Raw genomic sequence first — 25,264 nt, 5'->3', positions numbered from 1 at the left:
GCCCCGCCAGCTGGCTAGCGCCCAAAAGTTAGCGCTGGGCGCGGAGCCAGTTGCGACCATCAGATATTCAGTTTTTGCGCCCCAAGTCGGAACCGGGCGCTATTCCAGGGTGTGCCCGCCCTCGCTTGGGGCGCTGAAACTGAATTTCAGCGCTCTAGGTGCCGCTGCGCCACCCGCTGCGGAGCGGCAGGCTGTGGTACTGCAGGCCTCCTCCTTCTCTTAAGGGGGAGGTGCCTGCCACGGGGAGATCGCCGCTGGATTGTGCCGGCAAATGAGCCCGGCACCACGGATAAGTGCCGGGTTCGCGGAAAGCAGCCGGCAATGCCGGGGGGGGTGGGGGTGGAGGAGGCCGGGGAAGGAGGTGCGGGCAGGCGGCCGCCGAAAAAGCGGCCGGCCGCACCTCCACCTTAAAGCGCCCCACTAAGGCTACAGTACGGCCCCGTTTTCTGGTCGCTGTTTGCGGCCGCTGCGGAAGAGGCGGCCGCAACTAAATATGGGTATCGGGCCGGTATCGGGGCGGAACCGGGGCACTGCGCACACCGATGACGTCATCGGTGCCGGCACAGCGCTAACGGCTACCGCCGCCATTACCGCTGCGCTGAATATCAGCGCAAGCTCCTGTATTGGCGCAGAAGCCCTCTTTAGGCGGTAACTGGCCGCAAAGCTGCCGGCGCCTTAATGAATTTCTAGGCCATTGAGTCCATAAATGGACCAGCAAAATCAATGTGTACCCGTTGCCATGGAGATGAGGGCCACTCCCATGGATGTAGCGGGGCCTGTGGTGGAGCGTTTTGGACCTTCTGGCAACCTGTGCCTCTCTTGGTCATATCCTCGATTTCTTTATCGATTCCCGGCCACCACACAAACGCCCTGGCAAGGCTCTTCATTTTCACCCCTCCCAGATGACCCTCATGAAGCTCATTGAGCACTCTATTTCTCAACTTGGGTGGAATTACCACTCGGGATCCACACATCAAGGTCCCCCAGCACACTCACAGCTGTTCTCTCCTTGGCGAGAATGCTGGCAACAGTGAGTCGCCATGTGCTGGCCATCCCTTCACCGTCAAATCATAGACCCGAGAGAGTGTCGGGTCATTTCGGGTTTCCTTCTCTATACTTGAGTTTGTAACAAGTAGACATTCGACTATGGTCGCATGGAATATCTCCACAGGGTCGACTGCAGGTGCTTCCTCTACCGTAGGCAATGGTAGGCGCGACAGCCCATCAGCATTTCCATGCTGTTTCGTACCCTTGTACTCTATGTCGTACTGATGTGCCCCTAGAAAAAGTGACCATCTTTGCCGTCGTTGCGCCGTCATCACTGGAATGCCCTTCTTTGGGTTAAAAATGGAGACCAGGGGCTGATGATCAGTCAGTAGGGTGAATTTCTGCCCGTGCAGATAGTGATTGAACTTCTTCACCCCCCACACCAGGCTGAGGGCCTCCCTGTCAATCTGGGCGTCGTTACGCTCGGCTGAGGTTAACGAGCGCGACGCAAAGGCTATTGGTCTCTCTGAACCGTCAAGGAATTTGTGTGACAGCACCGCTCCGATGCCGTAGGGAGATGCATCACATGCTAACCGAATCGGTAGTGTTGGATTGTAGTGGGCCAATACTTCTTTTGAAGTGATTAGGCATTTACATTTCTGAAAGGCACGCTTACACTCATCACTCCATTTCCATGTTACTCCAGTTTGCAGCAGGGCGTTCAGTGGGTGCAGAATTGTAGATAAATTCGGCAAGAACTTATGGTAGTAGTTCACCAACCCGAGGAACGACCTCAGTTGCGACACATTTTCCGGTGCTGGAGCCTTGACTACAGCCTCAATCTTGTCCGGCGACTTATGCAACCCTTCCTCATCAATCATGTGGCCACAATACGAGATTTGTCTCCTGAAGAACTCACATTTGGGGCGGTTGGCTCGTAGCCCATATTCCTGTAATCTAGTGAGCACCTGCTCCAGGTTGGCAAGGTGTTCACTGTCATTTTCAGCCGTAACCAGGATGTCGTCCAAATAACACTGGGTCCCCGGGATCCCTTGCAGGACTTGTTCCATCGCCCTCTGCCAAATAGCCGGGGCTGATGCTACCCCAAATACCAGTCGATTGTACTGGTAAAGGCCTTTGTGAGTGTTTATCGTGAGGTATTTCCTAGATGCTTCTTCCACCTCCATTTGTAGATACGCTTGGGCCAGATCAATCTTTGTAAAGCGTTTCCCTCCAGAAAGTGAGACGAAAATATCTTCTATCCGTGGAAGTGGATATTGTATTGTGTGCAGGACTGGGTTCACAGTTACCTTGAAGTCCCCACAGATGCGAACCTTCTTCGGCTCCCCAGGCGTGCTGCTCAATGATTTCTTCATTACAGGAACGATGGGTGTGGCCCACTCGCTCCAGTCCACCTTGGACAGCACACCCGAAGGCTCCAGACTCTCCAGCTCTGCTTCCACGGCTGGGCGGATCGCGTAAGGTACTGGTCTGGCCTTAAAAAATTTTGGTTTTGCGTTATCTTCGATTTTTATCGTTGCCGTTACTCCTTTTAGAGTCCCAAGTCCTTGTTGGAACACCTCTTTCACGTCAGTTAGAATTTTTGACAGTCGTCCAGGTGTGACGTCATCATCCTTTTTGTCAGTCACAGTTAGCGCCTGAATGGAATGCCAATCCAATTGTATTTTTCAGATCCATTCACGTCCCAATAATGGTGGTCCTCCATCTTGTAGTATATACAGATACAGTTTCTGTGTTTCCTTGCCATTGTATTTAACTGGCACCCTTATTTTTCCTCTGGGGTAGACTTTTTGCCCCGTGTATGTCTTCAATACAATGGACGTGTCCTTCAAGGGTATGTGTGAGAATAGCCGCTCATAGTCTCATCGATTCATGACAGTTAGGGCTGATCCTGTGTCCAATTCCATCTTTACTGGGGACCCTGCTATCATGAGGGTGACCCAAATGGTTCGGTGATCCTCCTTTGCGATCACGTTGTGTAACTTTAGACAATTTAGTCTCCTGCTCCCGGAGTCATTATCACTCTCCTGATCTTCCAAACTACTGTCTGTCAATTTCTTTACTTTCTTGTACTTTTCCTTAGTAGTTCTTGTAGTGTTGGTTTTCTTTCCCGACCTGCAGACTCTTGCTATATGTCCCATTTTCCCACATTGCCTGCATACTTTGTCCTTAAACCAGCAGTCCTTCTGATCATGGGTTGTTCTGCCGCAGCGATAGCACTTTTCTGTTCCATACGCCATTTCGTTAGCGCTGTATTCTTGTGGTTTCTGTTGTATTTCCGCAGCTCCCCGTGCTGCTGCTTCATAGGATACTGCCACGCTGAAAGCCTGTTCTAGCGTCAGGTCCTTTTCCGAAAGTAGTCGTTTCTGGGTTCCTTCACTCTGGAGCCCGCAGACAAGCTTATCCCCTAAGGTGTCTGCCAGTCCTGCTCCGAACTGGCAGTGCTTCGATAACTTGCGTAGTTCCATAAGATAGTCAGCATTGCTCTCATCTTTGTGCTGGTTTCTTTTATGGAACTTGAATCTTTCTGCTATCAGCAGCGGTGTAGGGTTTAGTTGTTCCTGTAAGATATTAACAATCTCTTCAAAACTTTTTTCCATTGGTTTAGCTGGGGTAATTAAATTCCGCAATAGGCCGTACGTTCTCGCACCCATCAAATTTAATAATACCGACGCCTTCTTTCCATCAGCCACCTCATTTGCCTTGCAGTACACTTCAATTCTTTCCACATACGTGGTCCAGTCTTCTACCCCGTTGTTGAAAGCAGTGATACTGCCACTTTTCGGCATCTTGGGTGATTTAAAATGGTGCCTCCCACGCTTTTCCTTCTTCCCCTTGCTGCCACGCTGCTCCTAGCGTTCTGCAGGGTAATGGCGGCGACTCGCGGCTTTGGCGCGTCTCACTTTTCCTTCCCCTTGTTTTATTTTCGCTACGCTGCCTGGTTCTTGAGCACCGACCGCGCCCTGTGCGCTCCACCCTCTCTCTCTTCCTCCCGACGACGCTGCACAGCCCCTTTGCAGAGCCGCTCGATCGAGCTCGAGCCCGCCGCAGTCCGGAAGGGTCAGCGCACTACCTGCTACCAGCACGATTTGCTGGAACACCTTGACTGGGGAGCCAAGCCCAGCTCTCCACAGCCTCTCCTGCAACTCTCCGAACTCCGATGGATCCTTGGGCGGTTGCCCGCGGTCGACGCCCATTGCTCTGACTTCGACCTCCAAGAAGCTTCTTCTCAGGGAAAGATCCCCGTGAGGTGATGCAGTACTGCAGGTGAGTTCGAACCTGTTCGTCGCCAATGTAGTGTCCGAGTATCAATAATACACGGACTGCAGGAGAACAATAATAACAGGTATTTACTGAACAGAGGGTAACTTAAGACTGAAGTACAGAAGCCTGCTATGGCTTTATATACAGGGGTGGTCACTGCCGGTACTGCAGTATAGAATCAGTTCTTCTCTTAAAGGTACATACACAACATGAGGGACTGATAATAATCAATCAATAGAACTGGAGTTCCTGCCAGTTACATTTAATTGGCATGGACTCCTGCTCTATTCCGTGCGCTTAAGTGCACCTACGTGCAGAACTGCCCACATATCTATACTGAAAACCAATTTTGGCCCCACCTCCCAGTCTATCCAAATCCATTTGCAGCCTATTTCTTTCTTCTATTTCCTTCCACCTCTAGTGTCACCTGTACAGTCTGTACCCTCCTCCCGGTCATTAAAGAATATACTGAACAAAAGGGAAATCAGTGCTGAACCGTGGGGTACCCCACTGGTGATCAGACTCCATTAGGAATATACTCCATTTAAAACCACTCCCTGGTCGGAGTCCCTCAGCCAATTTGTTATCCATCATCCCATTTCACCCCTCACACCATGAGATCTAATTTATAGGCATAATAACTCAAGCAGAACCTTATCGAAAGCCTTTTGGAAATCGATGTAGATGATGTCCGCCATGCCCCCTCGACCCGGTATTTTAATCACCTCTTCAAAAAAAAATGGGATCAGGTTTGCCAAACTTCACTTGTTTACAGGGCCATGTTGGGAACCTCCCAAAACACCCTTAAAATCTTCCGTTAACTTCCCCAGAGGTTGCACACTGGGCTATAGATTCCAGGATTTGACGATACTCACGAGTGATCTTCTCCTATCCTCTGGTCCTACCTCAGTTTTCAGTGAGCTACTGAAAATATCCACTAGGGCATTATATAAAACCCTGGCAATTTCCGTCAGCACCCTAGGATAAATGAACCACTTTTTCTACCTAGAGCCCTTTTAATTTCAAGCATCCTATCTGGATTTAAGTCCTGTTTGCTAGGCAAGGGACAGATCCACCCTTCTCAGTCTCCTTCTTCTTCTTTCGTATGGCAGTAACAAAGCAAATCAAATGTCAATATCTAAGTCAGATATCCAGGCCAAAGCTTCCAGTGTAACAGCATGGATATCTTGTAGGCTGCCTGCGAATTTCCTCTGAGGGCAGTGCTCAATGATGTGCTCCAGGGTCTAATTAGGAGCTCCACAGTCACATGATGGGGATGCTTTAATCTTCCGTCTATGGAAATGGTGGCAGCATCTACCATGACCAGTTCTGAGGTGGTTGCTGATTGTCCAGTTTGCGAGGAAGGTTTGATCCTTCAGGTTATACTGTAGGGTCCTCTATAAGGAATCCATTCCGTATGTCACAGTTCTTCCAGGCATTTGGCCATCAGTCATCAAGGATGAGGGGAGATCGCTGAAGGACTTTGGCGATGGTCCAAAATGGCCGTCTAGATTTGAGACGAGTTGGTGGGAGGTTGTTCAAGTCAGCCTGGATCGGCATGTCTTTGCCGGTGTAGCGGTTGTGTTCTCTGGAGACTGAATATTCGTGGTGTAGGTGTGGTGGGCGATGTTTGCAAGCACGGGCAGCCAAGGTGTTGGTGTCGATAAAAGCGTACCGGTGATAATTCTCATAGTAGAATTCAGCTGGACAACAACGGATTTGACATGCAGACTTGATAGCTATGCCGGAGAGCAGTACTCCGCTGTAGAGTACACCAGGGCGAGTGCTGCCGTATGAAGGGATTGAGTGTCTGCTCCCCATGTGGATCAGGCGAGTTACTAGATCAAGTTGACCCTGTTCTATAGTTTCTCCCCAAGATTCTGGAGATGCTGTCTATACGACAGAGCATGACTCCTAAATAGGAAGGTTTTTTAAAACCTTCTCAGTTAAAAACACATATACGGTATTTACTGAAATCTTCCGCTATGCCTTTGGCATCATCTATAACCATCCCCAAGTCATCGTGTAATAGTCCTACTTATTCCATCATTGAGCTTTGACTCCTAACATAAGCAAAACCTGCCTTCCTATTGTTATATTTTCTACTATCCACCTTTCTAAATCCACTTCAGCTTTCTCAATACATTTTCTTGTTAACAGTGATTGCTTTTAGTACCTTTCTCTAGCTGGGGTACTACTACTCCATTTATAATTCCTAAAATGCTCCTTCTAAGTGCAGCTTGTTGAATGATCTCTCCACATAGCCGTGCCCTCTTCACATTATCGACATGTTTGCTTATCACAGGGATATAGAATGCCTCTTTTCAGTTCAGTATTTTTTGCAAGGTATCTGTTTCTCCTGCACCCAGCTCACTCCTCCAGTTAATCACTAAGTCTCCGCTCATTGCTTGACTAGGCGTCAGCTGAGGCTCAGTGGGTAGCATTCTCACCTCTGAGTGAGGTGGTTGTGGGTTCAAGTCCCGCTCCAGAGACTTGAACACAAAATCCAGGCCGACACTCCAGTGCAGCGCTGAGGGAGTGCGGCACTGTCGGAGGTGCTGTCTTTCAGATGAGACGTTAAACCGAAGCCCCGTCTACTCTCTCTCAGGTGGACAAAAAAGACCTCGTGGCATACTTCGAAGAAGGACAGGTGAGTTCTCCCCAGTATCCTGGTCAATATTTATCCCTCAACCAACATCACTAAAACATTTTCTCATTGCTGTTTGTGGGATCTTGCTATGCGCAAATTGTCTGCCGTATTTCCTACATTACAACAGTGACTACACTTCAAAATGTACTTCATTTGCACAATATAAATGCAAGTCTTGCTTTTTGTTCATTTCTTTTTAAAATGTTCAGTTAGCAGCCTACTATCCCAAAATTTACTGCAGCCTTGTATTTTAGGCTTTATAATTGCGTGCTAAGAATGTGCAAGTCACTCCCACACTTCCTGCCCCTGCTGAGTGTAGCTAACTCAGCACAGGCTGGTGGCTAACCCCGCTCCCCCCAGCGCCCTGTGTTACTGACTGTATCTCTACTGATGTTAATCCAGCTCCCTCACACTGTCACTCAGTAATCCCTCCCCCCCAGCTCTATGTTACTGACTGTATCTCTACTGATGTTAATCCAGCTCCCTCACACTGTCACTCAGTAATCCCTCCCCCCAGCTCTATGTTACTGACTGTATCTCTACTGATGTTAATCCAGCTCCCTCACACTGTCACTCAGTAACCCCTCTCCCCCAGCTCTCTGTGTTATTGACTGTATCTCTACTGATGTTAATCCAGCTCCCTCACACTGTCACTCAGTAATCCCTCCCCCCAGCTCTATGTTACTGACTGTATCTCTACTGATGTTAATCCAGCTCCCTCACACTGTCACTCAGTAACCCCTCTCCCCCAGCTCCCTGTGTTACTGACTGTATCTCTACGGATGTTAATCCAGCTCCCTCGCACTGTCACTCAGTATCCCCTCTCCCCCAGCGCCCTGTGTTACTGATTGTATCTCTACTAATGTTAATCTAGCTCCCTCACACTGTCACTCAGTAACCCCTCTCCCCCAGCACTATGTGTCACTGACTGTATCTCTACGGATGTTAATCCAGCTCCCTCGCACTGTCACTCGGTATCCCCTCTCCCCCAGCGCCCTGCGTTACTGATTGTATCTCTACTGATGTTAATCCAGCTCCCTCGCACTGTCACTCAGTATCCCCTCTCCCCAGCACCCTGTGTTACTGACTGTATCTCTTGATGTTAATCCAGCTCCCTCGCACTGTCACTCAGTAACCCCTCTCCCCCAGCACTATGTGTCACTGACTGTATCTCTACGGATGTTAATCCAGCTCCCTCGCACTGTCACTCAGTATCCCCGCTCCCCCAGTGCCCTGCGTTACTGATTATATCTCTCTTGATGTTAATCCAGCTCCCTCACACTCTCACTCAGTAACCCCTCTCCACCAGCGCCCTGTGTTACTGACTGTATCTCTTGATGTTAATCCAGCTCCCTCGCACTGTCACTCAGTATCCCCTCTCCCCAGCACCCTGTGTTACTGACTGTACCTCTACTGATGTTAATCCAGTCCCCTCACACTCTCACACAGTAACTCCTGCCAAACTGCTTTACTAATGATGCTATCAGTATTTATTGTTGAGACTGTACAAATAATTATTTGACCTGATTTTTGACCTGAATTTTAAGAACGATTGTAACAGATGCTCAGTGTGTGGCGCAGACCTGAGCTCAGTGATCAGCAGTGTGATTCTGTCCAATGATGAGAACACAAGAGATAAGAATGTCCATCTGTCTCCCGCCCTCCGTTGTGAGCTGGTTTTCCAGCTGCTGTACAATTCGCTCTCATTTGATGGGTTTCTGGAATATTCCTGCTAAATTTTGGCCCTTGGGAAATGTGTTGATTAGAAAAACAACAGAAGATGCTTTCAGTTCAATGTCAGTGGGTGAAAATTTATTCAGCCCTGACTCCCTGAATGTGTAGGATTGCGAGCGCAATGCATCGAGGTGCAGAGAAAGCTGAAGGAAGGAGTGTGGACTTTGCCAGTGAGGAGATAGAAATTGCTCATTTATTTGAGAAATGGTAAGCCCAGTGAAGAGGGATACGAGAAAGCATGGAGAGAATTGGGACTAGATTTCCCTCCATCCGCTGAAGGAAGCTGGGGTAAGATTTTGACCCCACCGCGACCCTGAACCATTGTTCCGGACCGGAGAGTATCACCTATTGGGCAGCCTCATTGCCAGGAGGGAGCCCGCCAATGCCGGGGAGGAAGGTACCTGCATGACAACAGCAGAAGAGCAAGGGGAACGAGCTTCATGGGGGCAGTAGAGCTTAAAAGAGGTAAAGATGGAATTTGTTTATAGATCATGGACCTCCCTGTGGTCTAGGAAAGGGACAGCCTTAGGCGAGGGAGAGTTGGCCATTACTGGGATCACTCTCTGACCAAAGGGGGTTTAGGAGGCCTCCTGGCGCTACCCTTGTCCTGGCTATCTCAGAGGTCAGTGGTATTTCCAGGCCCAGACCCCAGACCACCGTGGTGGAGTGGCCTTACCTGCTGGGATGGAGGGGAGGGAAACCTAGGTTTAGACAGAGATGCAGCAGTAGGTCTCCCTGCCCAAATGTCCTTAATTTTCTTCCACTATGCCACCTGATTTCAGAAAATCCAACCCCAATTGTTCCAGCTGAAAGTGGTTTTCATGGAGCCCATCCATCTCTCCCTGACCTTCCATGGCATCACTATCACTGGGTCCCCAACCATCAACATCTTGGGAGTCACCAGTGACCAAAAGCTTAATTGATCCACCCATATTAACATTGTGGCAACAAGGGCAGGGCAAAGGCTGGGTACACAGTGATAAGTGGCTCACCTCATGCCCCTTAAAGCCTTTCCACCTTCAAATAACTTCACTTGTGATGCAGCATGAATGCATGTTCAACACTCACCTAGACAGGTGCAGCAGCAAACAACGCTCAAGAAACTTGACGTTATCCAGGACAGCGCAGTTCACTTGATATAACCTCATGCCACTGGACTCACTATGCACCCACTCCACCATTAGCGTACTGTGACTGCAGTATGTATGATCTCCAGGACGCACTGCACCAACTCACCAAGGTTATTTTGACAGCACCTCCCTCCCCTGCGACCTCTACCAACAAGAAGAACAAAAGCCGTAATGTCATGGGAACGCCATCTCTAAGTTCTCCTCCAAGTCCCACATAACCTGACTTTTTTTTATTTGTTCCTGTGATGTGGGAGTCGCTGGCAAGGCCAGCCCTAATTGTCCTTGAGAAGGTGGTGGTGAGCTGCCTTATTGAACCACTGCAGTCCATGCGGTGAAGATTAGTGCTGTTAGAGAGGGAGTTCCAGGATTTTGACCCAGCAAAGATGAAGGAATGGCGATATATTTCCAAGTCAGAATGGTGTGTAACTTAGCGGAACTTGGAGGTGCTGGTGTTCCTATGCGCCTGCTGCCCTTGCCCTTCTAGGTAGTAGAGGTCGTGGGTTTGGGAGGTGGACATTTATTGCCGTTCCTGCATCATCAATGAGTCAGTATCCTGGAATTCCCTACCCAACACCATTGTGGGAGGACCATCAGTGGTTCAAGGAGAAAGCTTCTGAGGGCAACCAGGAATCGACCATGTGTCGCCCACATCCTCAGAACAAATAAAAACAAATTACTTTTGCAGTGTAGTCAGTGTTGTCATGTAGGGTAACCAATTAGCACACAGCAGGTTTAAATGAACAACAATGGAATAAATGACCAATTAACCCTGTTTTCTTGGTGTTGATTGAGGGAAGAATGCTGACCATGAAACTGGGAGAACTTCCTGCTCTTCTTCGAAAAATTGCCATGGAATCTTTTACATCCACCCAAACAGGCAAATGAGGCCTCGGTTTAACGTCTCATCCAAAAGATGGCACCTTCGACACTGCAGCACTCCCTCAGTACTGCACTGAGTGCTGTCCAAAATTTATGTGCTGAAGTCCTGGAGTGAGGTTTGACCCCATGTCCTTCTGACTCAGAGCCGAGAGTGTTACAGAGAGAGGATTACAATGAAAAGGATATATCTGTACCTCAGAAGATGATGGAATGGTTCCCAGTTGGAAAAGACCATGTGGAACACCAAAGCTGAGTTGATGGGACTGTGCAAAAACTTGGAAAGAAGAGAGCTTCTGCAATTGGCCAAGACAGATGAGATCTTGTAGTGTCCACGGCCAGCCGGTTTAGTAAAATAAACCCTTATCCATGCCTTTGTTACCTCTAGACTCGATTATTCCAATGTTCTCTGGGCTGGCCTCCCACCTTGCACCCTCTGTAAACGTCAACTCATCTAGAACTCTGCTGCCCCATATCCTAACTCGCACCAAGTCCTGTTCACCCAGCTAATATCTCCTTATGTGGCTCGGTGTCAAACTTTGTTTGATAACACTCCTGCGAAGCACCGTTGGAGGTTTTACTAAGTTAAAGGCGCTATATTAGTGCAAGTTGTTGTTGATGTTTTTTTGACTGACCCATTATGCGTTGAAGTGATCCCAGGAAGGGCTTTCATCCAATAACGTTGCTGATATTTAAGTTTCTTCGCGCTATTATGTAATTGCTGCTGTGGAACGTGTTACAGTAACTTGGTGAGCGCTGAATGCCTACTTCCGTTGCTCAGTGCTGCGACAAAACTCTTATGCAATAATTATGCAGAGTGGAAGTACACAGAGGCTGTGCAGCCCACTGGGCCCCTGGCACATTATTAGCTTGTGGTGCAGTGAATCGCTATGCGATCAGAGGGGGAATCTATCTTCTGAGTAACTGTTTAATATTAATGGCAAACAGATGTCAAATAGGACCACCGGGGATGAGAGACGGAGAACCATCTGGCAGCTAGAAAAATTTAAATACTGCACGAAAGCCAATTTCTTGCAAAGAATCTGGGATTGTACTGTAGGCACCTTTAGGAATGCTGTAAATATAGATCTTGATAAAGTAGTAGAGCTTCTCTAATAGATGTTTAATAGATCTAACCTGTTAGGATTATCAGACCTGATTGCTTTGCATAATTGCCTCTTCAAATGAAATTATTCTTCTAAATGCTTTATTTTGTAACTTTCTTCCCCAATTTTTTCTCCTGTTTCCACAAAGCTTGCTGGGATACAGTGCCGCAGTCCCGAGCAGGGACCTGGTCCCTCACTCAGCAGGACAGTCTTCACGTGGCTGTGTGGGGCAGTGACCGCTAGCAGGCCAATCAACACTGGGTGGCATCACAGCACAGACCAATGCTGTTCTCACCTGATGCCTGTACATCAGCATCCACGGAGGGCAGGCCCAGATTGGCATCAGGAGTCTTGGGAGCATAGCATCATAGAATCATAGAAAGTTACAGCACGGAAGGAGGCCATTTCGGCCCATCGTGTCCACGCCAGCCAACCAAGAGCTATCCAGCCTAATCCCACTTCTCAGCTCTTGGTTCGTAGCCCTGCAGGTTACAGCATCCCAAGTGTACATCCAAGTACTTTTTAAATGTGGTTAGAGTTTCTGCCTCTACCACCCTTTCAGGCAGTGAGTTCCAGACCCCCACAACCCTCTGGGTGAAGAAATTTCCCCTCAAATCCCCTCTAAACCTTCCACCAATTACTTTAAACCTGTGCCCCCTGGTTTTTCACCCCTCTGCTAAGGGAAATAGGTCCTTTCTATCCACTTTATCTAGGCCCCTCATAATTTTATACACCTCAATAAGGTCTCCCCTCAGCCTCCTCTGTTCCAAGTAAAACAAACCCAGCCTATCCAGTCTTTCCTCATAGCTAAGATTCTCTACTCCCAGCAACATCCTTGTAAATCTCCTCTGTACCCCTAGGTGGGGAGCACCCACCAGTCTGGGAGTAGCAGGGCTGGATCAGTCTGGGGAGTAGCAGGGCTGGATCAGTCTGGGGAGTAACAGGGCTGGATCAGTCTGGGAGTAACAGGGCTGGATCAGTCTGGGGAGTAGCAGGGCTGGATCAGTCTGGGAGTAACAGGGCTGGATCAGTCTGGGAGTAGCAGGGCTGGATTAGTCTGGGGAGTAGCATAAGAACATAAGAAATAGGAGCAGGAGTCGGCCATTCGGCCCTTCGAGCCTGCTCTGCCATTCAATGAGATCATGGCTGATCTTCTGCCTCAATTCCATTCACCGGCCTTATCGCCATATCCCTTGATGCCCTTACTAGTCAGAAATCTATCGACTTCTGTTTTGAAGATACCCAATGACTGAGCCTCCACAGCCCTCTGGGGTAGAGAATTCCAAAGATTCACCACCCTCTGTGTGAAGAAATTTCTTCTCATCTCAGTCCTGAATGGCCTACCCTTTATCCTGAGGCTATGGCCCCTGGTTCTAGACTCCCCAGCATCCACCCTATCAAGCCCTGTAATAATTTTGTATGCTTCAATGAGATCCCCTCTCATTCTTCTGAATTCAAAAGAATACAGGCCTAGTTTACTCAATCTCTTCTCATATGACAGTCCCGCCATCCCAGGAATAAATATCGTGAACCTTCGTTCTCCCTCTATGGCAAGTATATCCTTCCTTAGGTAAGGAGACCAAAATTGTACACAGTACTCCAGGTGTGGTCTCACCAAGGCCCTATATAATTGGAGTAAGACTTCTTCACTCCTGTACTCAAATCCTCTTGTAATGAAGGCCAGCATACAATTTGCCTTCCTAATGGCTTGCTGCACCTGCACATTCACTTTCAGTGGCTCATGTACAAGGACACCCAGGTCCCTTTGAGCATCTGCATTCCTCAATCTTTCACCATTTAGGAAATACTCTACCTTTTTGTTTTTTCTACCGAAATGGATAACTTCACATTTATCCACATTATATTGCATCTGCCATGTTCTCGCCCACTCACTGAGCCTGTCGAGATCCCCTTGAAGCCTCTTCACATCCTCTTCACAACTAACACTGCCACCTAGCTTTATGTCATCAGCAAATTTGGAAATGTTACATTTAGTCCCCTCATCCAAATCATTGATATAGTTTGTGAATAGCTGGGGCCCGAGCACCGATCCTTATGGTACCCCACTAGTCACAGCCTGCCATCCTGAAAAAGACCCGTTTATCCCTACTCTTTGTTTTCTGTCTGTTAACCAATTCTCAATCCATGCTAGTATATTACCCCCAGTTCCATGTGCCCTAATTTTGTTCACCTACCTCTTGTGTGGGACCTTATCGAAGGCCTTCTGAAAATCCAAATACACCACATCTACCGGTTCCCCTTTGTCTACTCCACTAGTTACATCCTCAAAGAACTCCAATAGGTTTGTCAAACAGGACGTCCCTTTCATAAATCCATGTTGACTCTGCCCAATCTTACTATTAGTTTCTAAGTGCCCAGTTATTGCATCCTTTATAATAGATTCCAGCATTTTTCCAACTACTGATGTGAGGCTAACAGGTCTGTAGTTCCCCGTTTTCTCTCTCCCTCCTTTCTTAAATAGCAGGGTTACATTTGCTATCCTCCAATCTGCAGGAACCGTTCCAGAATCTATAGAATTTTGGAAGAAGACAACCAATGCGTCCACTATCCCAATGGCCACCTCTTTCAAAACCCTAGGATGTAGGTCATCCGGTCCTTGAGATTTATCAACTTTTAGTCCCATTAATTTTGCTAGTACTGTTTTCTTACTAATAATAATTTCTTTAAGTTCCTCATTCTTGTCATACCCTTGGTTTTCTCGTATTTCTGGGAGGTTTTTTGTGTCTTCCTCCGTGAAGACAGAAACAAAGTATTTATTTAATTTCTCCGCCATTTCCTCATTCCCCATTATAAATTCTCCCATCTCTGATTGTAATGGACCTACATTTACATTCGCCAGTCTTTTCCTTTTTACATACCAATAGAAGCAGGGCTGGATCAGTCTGGGAGTAGCAGGGCTGGATCAGTCTGGGAGTAGCAGGGCTGGATCAGTCTGGGAGTAGCAGGGCTGGATCAGTCTAGGGATTAGCAGGGCTGGATGAGTGTAGTATGTGAAGCAATATTCATTTGGAAGCACAATATTGGTTTTAAATGGGTAGTGGAAGATTTTGAGAGTCTTGCCCCAGGCATTCATCAAGTCACAAAGTACATGAACAATGATCATCATCTTAGGCAGTCCCTCGGAACCGAGGATGACTTGCTTCCACGTTAAAAATGAGTTCTTAGGTGACTGATGAGTCTAATGCGGGACCTACAGTCTCTGTCACAGGTGGGGCAGACGGTGGTTGAAGGGGCGGGTGGGTGGGGTGCTTGGGTTGACGTGCGCGTCTTGCGCTGCTTGTGATTGGCTTCCTCTTGCTCCCGGTGAAGAGACTCGAGGTGTTTGGCGCCTTCTCGGATGCTCCTCCTCCACTTTGTGCGGTCTTGGGCCAGGGATTCCCAGGTGTCAGTGGGGATGTTACACTTTTTCAAGGAGGCTTTGAGGGTGTCCTTGAAGCGTTTCCTCTGCCCACCTGGGGCTCTCTTGCCGTGTCGGAGCTCCGAGTAGAGCACTTGTTTTGGGAGTCTCGTATCGGGCATGCGGACAATGTGACCCGTCCATCGGAGCTGATTGAGCGTGGTCAAAGCTTCGATACTGGGGATGTTGGCCTGAGCAAGAACACTGATGTTGGTGCACCTATCCTGCCAATGGATTTGCAGGATCTTGCGGAGGCAGCATTGGTGGTACCTCTCCAGTGCTTTGAGGTGCCTATTGTACATGGTCCATGTCTCTGAGGCATACAGCAGGGCGGGTATCACTGCTGCCCTGTAGACCATGAGCTTAGTGCCGGTTTGAGGTCCTGGTCTTCAAACACTCTTCCTCAGGTGTCCGAAGGCTGCACTGGCACACTGAAGGCAGTTTTGGACTTCATCATCGACATCTGCCCTTGTTGATAGTAGGTTCCCGAGGTATGGAAAGTGGTCCACGTTGTCCAAGGCCTTGTCGTGGATTTTGATAATCGGGGGGCAATACTGTGTGGCGGGGGCAGGTTGGTAGAGGACCTTTGTCTTACGGGTGCTTAGTGTAAGGCCCATGCTCTCGTACGCTTCGGTGAAGGTGAACAATGATCTTAGCGCTATATTGAGTCTGGGCGGGTCTTGGTTGGCAGGAGCCCATAGCACCAAACTTCTGCTGGTTCACAATAAACTTCTAATGTCTATCAGGGAGGGCACAGGATGACTGGCGTGGGAAATGTGAAGTTGAGCAGGGAATGTGGCCACTATTCTAAAGTTGTAGCTAAGGTGTGTTATTGGGACAGAGTGAACCAGGAAAATGGAGCTCCACTCTGAATCTAAGCTGTGCCATATCTGACCTGGGAGGACCCGATAATGACACCGGGGCCTTGATTTTTACAAGAATGCAGGAAGAGTGCGCAGGAGCCCGGTAGCGGACGAGAAAGCTAGCAAGTTTGGGGACGTTTGAATAAATATTTGCAGAGCCCTGCCCATCACCCGCACAAGGTGCATCATAAGCTATGGAACGAAAAGGAGATGGAGATTCTCAAACACATGTGCCATCTGCTATTTAAAACAGGCAAGGGGAGACCAGGCAGCTCTAAGTGTTGAGTGGCGCAGGCTGGAATGTTATGGTGGCAGGGGGTTGGAGGCGGGACCTCGACTTTTAGAATTTTAAGCCCTCGCCTGACCCTTTCCTGCCTGTCGGGGGTGTGGGGGCGTGCTCGTGGGGGGTGGGGGGGTGGGGTCTAACATCGAGGCCTGAGTGTCTGGAGTGGCGTGTTTGAACCGCGTGGATGTGTGGCATGTGTGGTCAAAGTGGCACCAAGCATAGAACTGTAGGAAAGTGTAAACTGGTAATCTCGGAGTGGCGAGGGAAGCAGGAATGGAAAGGCTCATCTTGGAGTGGGTGAAGGAGCGGCTTGACACCCATAATAAAGTGAGACAGAGAAGGAAGGGCACCAAGGAGGCACCAGGTGAGCTCAAACTGCGTTTAGCGGGAACCTCGCCCAGGGCCTCAATCACCAGCTTGGAGACGGGACCTCGATATTTAGGATTTTAACCCTTTGCCCGACCCTTTCTTGCCTGTAGGGGGTTTAAAATCAAGGCCTGAGTGTCAGAAATGACCGGCATTCCATTCTTCAACGTTGGAAACAAGACTCACCAAAATAAAATGATATGGGAGCAAAGCTTTAGTCGTGGAACAGTTGCCCCAGCATGAGGGTGCTGGTCTCTCCCTCAGAAATAAGCATTCCTTTGACTTAATCTAACAGTTACTGTCCAGCGTCCGCTAAACGCTGTAACCATGGAATTATAAAATTCCCAGCTTCAGGCTAATGGTTTTAAAGAGCAGCTCGAACTGCAGCAGACCATCAGAGAGGAGCAAAGCCGATGGCCAATTCACCACTGTGGGAATTCTCACACTGAGAATATCTTTGCAGCAGTAACAGACTCACTCGATATGCCGCCTGAATATTCATCAGATTTTGCCTCTGAGACACGTTCAATCCCTGATGCAGTGGTTAATGATGGATGAAAGTCGACAGTCCACCAAACAATAGCAACAGACCGTAGTTCAATATTTTTTGTGCACTCCATGAGGTGTTTAAGTAATTTATAAGGCTGTTTTAATAAAAGGAAAACCCATTCCGCCAGTCTCACTCAGCCTGTCAATTATGTGCGTGAACTAGACTCTGTCCCCAGAGTATTATCACAACTCTCCTGCCTTGACACTGAACCCGTGGCACTCCAAATCACAACTGTTTTTCTTACTGCTTTAACTAAGTCCACATTCACTGCACGACTAAACAATCTAAACCAACCGAGTCCATGTTTTCTATTCTACTTTACAATCTACACCAACCGAGTCCATGTTTCCTACTCTACTTTACAATCTACACCAACCGAGTCCATGTTTCCTACTCTACTTTACAATCTACACCAACCGAGTCCATGTTTCCTACTCTACTTTACAATCTACACCAACCGAGTCCATGTTTCCTACTCTACTTTACAATCTGCACCAACCGAGTCCATGTTTCCTATTCTACTTTACAATCTACACCAACCGAGTCCATGTTTCCTATTCTACTTTACAATCTACACCAACTGAGTCCATGTTCCCTATTCTACTTTACAATCTACACCAACCGAGTCCATGTTTCCTACTCTACTTTACAATCTACACCAACCGAGTCCATGTTTCCTACTCTACTTTACAATCTACACCAACCGAGTCCATGTTTCCTATTCTACTTTACAATCTACACCAACCGAGTCCATGTTTCCTATTCTACTTTACAATCTACACCAACCGAGTCCATGTTTCCTATTCTACTTTACAATCTACACCAACCGAGTCCATGTTTCCTACTCTACTTTACAATCTACACCAACCGAGTCCATGTTTCCTACTCTACTTTACAATCTACACCAGCTGATTCCATGGGTTTGATTTTCATGTGACCACTTTCATCAGGCAAGAGGAATGTTTAAGCTGCTTGCCAATCGGAGATAGCCTAAAAACTGGACTCTCTACCAGCTCTTCTAGCTCGTCCAGAAAAATTAACAGGGAAAAGGGGGTGATCTCGACGGAGGGACATGGAGGGTCTCCTGACCCTCTAAAAATCATTTGTAAACCTGTTTTATAAACCTTTTGAGCAGCCTGTGGCGGCTCCTTTAAGGGCCAGTGGTTTGGCAGCTCAGTGCCAACCACCAACAGGCAGAGTCTGCACGGTGCACACTGACATGAATCAATCATTCATGAAAGAAAGACTTATGAAATAATACTGAGCGGCCTACGGGTGGCGCTCTCCAGGGGGAGTATAAATACTCGGGCACGGGCCCAGCTTGCGCAGGACATTCTTAACAGGAACTAGTGAAGGACACAACAAGACCTCCATGTTGTAAAACAGTTGATTAAAGCTTTGTTTAACGCTTAGACCAAGTGCCTGGTAGTTTTCTTACATCACACACTACCCTCATTGGTACCTCAAAATTGCATCAGGGTCCTATTGATGCCATCGGTCTCCATGAGGAGCCCACCCGTTTCCGGGAGGCAACTGGGTTTCCTATTTCGAGACCCCAACCACAATGGTGGTGATCTGGACTTCGTTGGGAATGGGGCTCTAGAGGCTGTGTTGCTATTTTAATCGCACTACCGCCCCGTACCAGCCTGGTAGACAGGAGGAAAATCGCCCCATATTTCCTATTTTACTCAACAGGCTGCACCCATTGACTTTACATTCCTTGCACTAAAGTATATATAGCTGGCCGGCCTCCCAACTTCCACCCTCCATAAACTTCAGCTCATCCAAAACTCTGCTGCCTGTATTCTAACCCACACCAAGTGCTGTTCACCCAGCATGTCTGTGCTCACTGATCCACATTGGCTCTTGGCCCACAAATGCCTCAAATTTAAAATTCTCATCCTCCTTTTCAAATCCCTCCATGGCCTCGCCCCTCCCTATCTCTGTAATCTCTTCCAGCCCTACAAGCCCCCGAGACCTCTGCACTCCTCCAACTTTTGCCTCTTGTGCATCCCCCACTCCCTCCGCCTCATCATAGGAGGCCGTGTCTTCAGCTCTCTCTGGGATTCCCTCCCTAAACCTCTCTGCATCTCTTTCCCCCTCGTAGACCCCTTCTAAAACCCAACCCTTTGACCATGCTTTTAATCACCCCTCCTAATATCTTCTTCTTTGGCACAGTGTCAATTTGTGTCTGATAACACTCCTATGAAAAACTCGGGACATTTTCCTACATTAACGGCACTATATAAATGCAAGTTGTTGTTGTAGTTGTCTACTCCAGTGAATCTACATTTCACTCAAGTCCACCTTACCTATACTGCCAAACAGTCTACCCCAACCGCTTCCACATTCACTGGGCTACCGAACAGTCTATTTCAATGTCAATCAAAAGCCAACTCACTCATTCTGAGAGTGAGAGCTACAGTATGGAGCGGGCGACACTCTAACTCTTTTCTTCTTTTCTCCCTGTAGACCCGCCTCTGGTGAACCTGACCGTGGAGCCACAGCCTGTCCTGGAAGGAAGCACAGTGAGATTCCGATGCTCTGCAAAAGCAAATCCGGCGGTCAGCCTGTACAGGTACCACTTCACCTCCTGCTGGGAAGGATTAACAGTTAAAATTAGCCATGTTAGAAAACCGGAGTGGTGTAGAACTGAGCCATGCTGACCAGGACAGTTCCTGGCCCATGCAGAGTTTGGTGATCTACATTTGGCCTCAGTAAAGCAGAGCTCCCGCTGCTGACTAATGTCCAACAACCAGTATGCATGGGCCAAGGACAAGATTTGGTTAAATTGCCTCTTCCCCTCCCCTCCCCGCATGAACCCGGGCCATGGTTAATTAGTCTGTCAACGCTCACTGTCCAGGCTTACATATGGACCAATGGACAAGGTGCTGGGATCGTCTATCAATCCAGGGGGGGAGAGAACAGTGAAGTGGGAAGAAAAGCAAGAAATCTAGCAGTGAGTGTAAGCAACAGTAGATTCATGCTCGAACACAATGTCACAGAGAGGAAGACTCCATGAGCAGCTGTCCCATATCTTCTATTGGGTGACTATAGATTGGGTGGGCAGGGACCTGGTTCTCTTTCTAAGTTCTCAACTACAATGAGCCAGAAGGCGAGAAATTGATTATTGCCCAGGAATGGGTGCTGACTTTGGAAAAGTTTGAGATTTAGAGCTAGGCGCTAATGAATCTCGCTACACGCAAAATTCAGTGTCATCACTCAAAGAAAATATAGGAGCGCTAAATCAAGCGCTAGCGGCCTAGCTCAGTGGCGTTACACTCAAAGTGCTGACCAATTTCAGGTGCAGTCTAATCACAAGTCATCATTGCCACAGGCTCTTTCCTGTTCTTAAAGGAGAGGTTCATTCATACTGCAGAACCTCATTCTCAGCATTGCTGCCTGTGAACCTGTGTCAGCAAACAGGTGTAGGCCACGACCAAGGAGCCGGATGACTCAAGCAGGTTTCATGATGGCAGATCCATGCCCCAGGGAGAGAGCCCGCAGATTTTCAGACCAAGCATTTGAGGAGTTGGTGTCCGCTGTGGAGAGACAGAGGGCGGTGCTCTACCCGGCCATTGGCAGGAGGCCCTTGCTGCAAGCCTTCTGCGCCATGTGGAGGGAGGTAGTCCATCAGGTCTCAGGAAGCAGTGTGGTCCCCAGGACCCACACACAGTGCAGGAAGTAATTTAACAACCTCATTCAGGTGGTCAGGGTGAGTTAATGCCTCAACAAATGCTACATACCACCATCTGAACCACAGTCTGCACACACTGACCAAAGTTCCACACCCCCAGCACTCACCCACCAATGATCTCTACCTACTAACATTCACACCCACATCTCACACCTTGCACACAATGACAGCTATTCAACTATGGCAGGCACATCACCCAACCACATTGCTCCACAATCACTCACACACTTTCCTTTCTCTTGAAGGCCAAGGTGGCTCACAACAGGAGGGAGCAGGAGTGCACAGGTGGGGGACAAGCTGACACCCAACCACTGTCTGCGCTGGAGATTCGAGTGCTGCAGATCATTGGGCACCAGGTGGTGGGCACCGTGGCCACTGGCGACGTTGACCCTCTTGGGGAGAACAACAGTATGTTCATCCCTACTCGTTCTTCTCACATCCCACTTCCCCCTCACCCCACAAGCGTTTCACACTTTCCAGCTAATTTCCCTTCCTAACCCCCTCCCCTCTACTTAACCTGTCTTTTGTGCCTTTATGCTTTCAAATAATGAGCAAGCACCGGAGCAGCCTGTCCCTGAGGGCACTGTTGAGAGCAATGCGGGAGAAGAGGAGAAGGAAGAACACACCGAGTCACTGCATGTCTCACCCGCAGACGCCAGCTCAAATATTGGCACTATGTGTTCTTTAGAGGCTAGTATAGTAGTGGGATCTGCACAGGGTGATGCACCGGGGATGAGCGGGCTGCAGCAAGGCCAGGGGGAAAGGGTAGCTCGGGGCCAACTCCCCGAAGGGTGAGTTTGCGCGTGTGTTCGGCTGCACAGGACTCAGATGAGGACCTCAATGGAGAGGCCTTTAAAAGAAGGGTGATGGGCCTGAACACAGAGATGATAGGTGCAATGGCAAGGGTGCCTGAGAGCCTCTCGGCAATGGTAAGGAGCGTGGAGGAGTCCGCCTCCTACATTACACAAGGCTCTGCGCACACCATGGAGCCCATCATTTCCAGTCTGCAAATGATGGTAGACACCCAGAGAGACCGTGGTGACCCAGACCTGATGCCGCGTGTGATGAGCGATCTGGCAGCTTCCATTGCAGCACAAGCGGAAGCAACGCAACATCTTAGTGCTGTAATGCAGTCTATGGTTGGTGCCGTTCAAACTCAAGACTGCTCTCATGCAGTCTCAGCTTGATGCCACGCAAGCTCTGACTGCTGCCATCGTGGCTGGGTCTACCACCATCGACCGGAGCTTTCACAGTGTCACAGCAGGCCAGCAATCTGTGCTCCAGCAGATTGCTAGGGATGGTAAGGTGCTGCCCCGGGGGAGTGGCAGTGGGTCAGTGGAGCAGGAACCTGTTGTCCTCTCTCAGGATGACAGCATTCCTGCTCCCACCACTGCCACTCCAGCATTGCCCTTGTTGCTGCCAGTCATCCAGCCAGCCCAGACTGTTGCCGCCCATGCTGAGGTGGTGCAGCCTACAGCCGAGCCTTCCAGGCCCAGAACTGGTCGAGGGCGTCCTGCAAGGCCATCTGAAGTCTCCCGCACGGACACTCAGCAGCCTTCAACCAGCCCTGCTGCAGCCACTGGACCAACACTTCGTAGGAGCACTAGAGCAGGCAAAGGCACAGAAACGCAAGGCACTAAGGATTGCACAAGGGTGAATAGTAAATATTGTTGTTGTAAAGATGTGTTCACTGATTATTGATTATATTTATTAATTCACCAGATAATTTTGTACTGTCTCTCATTTCAGCTTTGCGCTGTGATATGCCATGTGACAGGGATGGAATGATGGGGATATGGTGAGCAATGGGGATCTGGGGTTTCATTTACTGGAACCGCAGTCTGATGAGGCGGTCATGGACCGTCCTTCCAGATGGCTGATTGAGTGGCAACCTCGCTCCTGTTCCTCCTCCTCCTCGTCTTCCTCATTCTCCTCGTCATCCTCCTCCTCTCCCTCTTCCTCCTCCTCAGGTGGTCCCACAATCACTACTGGCAAGGGCTGGGCCCTAATGATGGCCAGATTGTAGAGCATTCAGCAGACCACCACGAAATGGGACACCCACATAGCCAAGTATTGGAGGGCTCAGCCCGAGTGGTCAAGGCAGCGGAACCGTTGCTTGATCACCCCGATGGTCTGCTCAATGATGTTCCTGGTGGCAGCATGGTTTTCTTTATATGAGTGCTGGGCAGGAGTGTTGGGATTGCTGAGGGGAGTCATCAGCCGGGTGGAGAGCGGGTAACCCTTGTCTCCAAGCAGCCAGCCACGAGCTTGATGTGGCAGGAAGAGTGCTGGAGTGTCTGCCGCAGGATGAAGACATCGTAGCCGCTGCCAGGATAGCGGGCATTCAGATTGAGGATTCGCTGTCTGTGGTCGCACACCAACTGGACATTGAGTGAGTGGTAGCTTTTGCGGTTACAGAAGATCTCAGGATTGTTATGCGGTGCCCACAAAGCCACGTGGGTGCAGTCAATGGCGCCATGCACCGTGGGGAATCTCGCTATCTTGGCAAAGCAACATGCACACTCGTCCTGCTTCTCTCTGGTGATGGGGAAGGAAATGTAGTCCCTTCTCCTACTGTAGAGAGCCTCTGTCACCTCCCGGATGCAGTGATGGACGGCGAACTGCGAGATGTTACCTATATCTCCTGTTGCAGACTGGAAGGATCCGCTGGTGAAGAAATTGAGGGCGACGGTGACCTTGACTGCCACTGAGCGAGCCGTCCTTGTCCTGATCTGAGGCTCAATGTCTGGGTGCAGGACGAGGCAGAGTTCTGTGGCCACCTCCTTGCTGAAGCGGAGCCTTCTAAGGCACTGCTCCTGGCTTAATGGAGGTAGGAGAATTGCTGTCGGGATACCCTCGGAGGGTAAGGCCTCCCGTTGAGAGCCCTGATGGCCCGCCTCCTCCCTCTGGCCACATGTTCCAATCTTTCTCGCTGCCTGCGCTCCCTCCGCAGTAGATCCTGGAGGGCGTGGTCGACTGCCAGCACAGCCCCCATTAATGTAGGAAGTGAAGCACTTTGATATTTTGTGAGAATAACTGTAACTAGTTTTAGTAGCCACAACTCTCCGGAGACTAAATGACTGATTTAAACTGTTGCACAATGTCAAACTGACAAGGAAGCAGTGAAACAGCACTAACCTGACAGCTGCGACCAATTACTCATGATCCCTTTAAATATCGCCCCTGGAACCGGCCACCGACTGCTTCATGCCTCCGCTCCCTGTCAGGGGGCGATACTTAATTTGCACGCTCACTGATGTTACGATCTGCCTGGTGCTGAAATCCCCGGCGCTAACTCGTAGCGGTGGCGCTACAGGGGGGCCAAACTTGACATGCGCCGCTGAATTTGCCTTGCCACGGCGCTACTGCCTCAGCGCCCCATTAGCGCCCCCGCCAGGCGTTAACTGGAGACGCTAACCAACTGAATTTCTCCCCCAGAAAGGACTATTTGTTCTGGGGATATGGTCAACACTGGGAAGGCCACGTTTATTGCCCATCCCTCATTGCCTGAGAGACTGGTGCTGGGCTGCTTTCTTTTTGCAACTGGGAGGTTTGCAAGACCACCTAAGAGGCCACGTATTGTGGGGCTGGAGTTACGTGTAGGCCAGACGGAGAGGTGTCAGGTTCCGTTTGCTGAAGAATATTAGAGTGATCCAGATGAGAAATAGTGAGAAAGCCTCCTACATGCCTTATTTCTGTGGAAGTCCTCGCAAGTTGTTGACTGGGCCACAGCACCAAGCAGAGCTTGGGCAGTGATTTTGACCAAAGTAGCCCTCTCTGTAGGGTGGCATCAGCAGGCAGCTGGGGAGAGTGGGACAGCTTCTTTCAGGTTCTGCCGGTTTCAATGTTGATACGTCACTGGGGGAGATTTTCACCGAATACTTTAGGCGCTAAAGAGGTGCAGAGGTGACCGAGGTGGTGTCTTAAGCTGAAATGCCGGTTTAGCCTGGGTTTAGCACAAGACGCCATCTTGGTAAAGGAGTTGAAGACAGCGCTAGGAACGGCCGCCCAGAGGCTTGTTAAACAGCTGTTTCCCACTTAAAATGCCCGCTAGCACTCATTAAAGAAGCTGCACAGCATTTTGGTGGCTCACGCCCTCTCCTAACAATGACCAGCTGTTTGGGAGCAAACACGGCATTGATGTCGATTTCAAGTGCTACTTAAAGGGAGCTGTGAGGAGGACCTCTGAAAGACATCGGGAGACTTTCTGGGACACTTTGTCAAGACTTCACCAACACTCGAGCGACATTTATTCCGGAAATTCTCTGAGGACTTCACCTAAAAAGAGTGAGTGCTGAGCTACTCCACCTTGTAGG

At 49.2% G+C, this 25,264-nt stretch overlaps 1 protein-coding gene across 1 annotated transcript in view; it reads left to right on the top strand.

Annotated features, from left to right (window-relative positions):
- Positions 1-16,608: 16,608 nt before the first annotated feature.
- kirrel3a (kirre like nephrin family adhesion molecule 3a) overlaps positions 16,609-25,264 on the top strand; it is a 164,702-nt gene continuing 156,046 nt past the window's right edge. Inside the window, exons 1-2 of the mRNA XM_085968236.1 lie at positions 16,609-16,699; positions 19,724-19,829. Of these exons, the coding sequence (XP_085824362.1) occupies positions 16,609-16,699; positions 19,724-19,829 (197 nt within the window). The remainder of the gene's footprint in view (positions 16,700-19,723; positions 19,830-25,264) is intronic.

The sequence above is a fragment of the Somniosus microcephalus genome, chromosome 26 (genome assembly GCF_052327205.1).
Source record: "Somniosus microcephalus isolate GS21.2 chromosome 26, FLI_Smic_1.0, whole genome shotgun sequence".
Taxonomy (NCBI): domain Eukaryota; kingdom Metazoa; phylum Chordata; class Chondrichthyes; order Squaliformes; family Somniosidae; genus Somniosus; species Somniosus microcephalus.
Note: the sequence above shows the minus strand (reverse complement) of the source record. Positions and strands in the feature narration are given on the sequence as shown.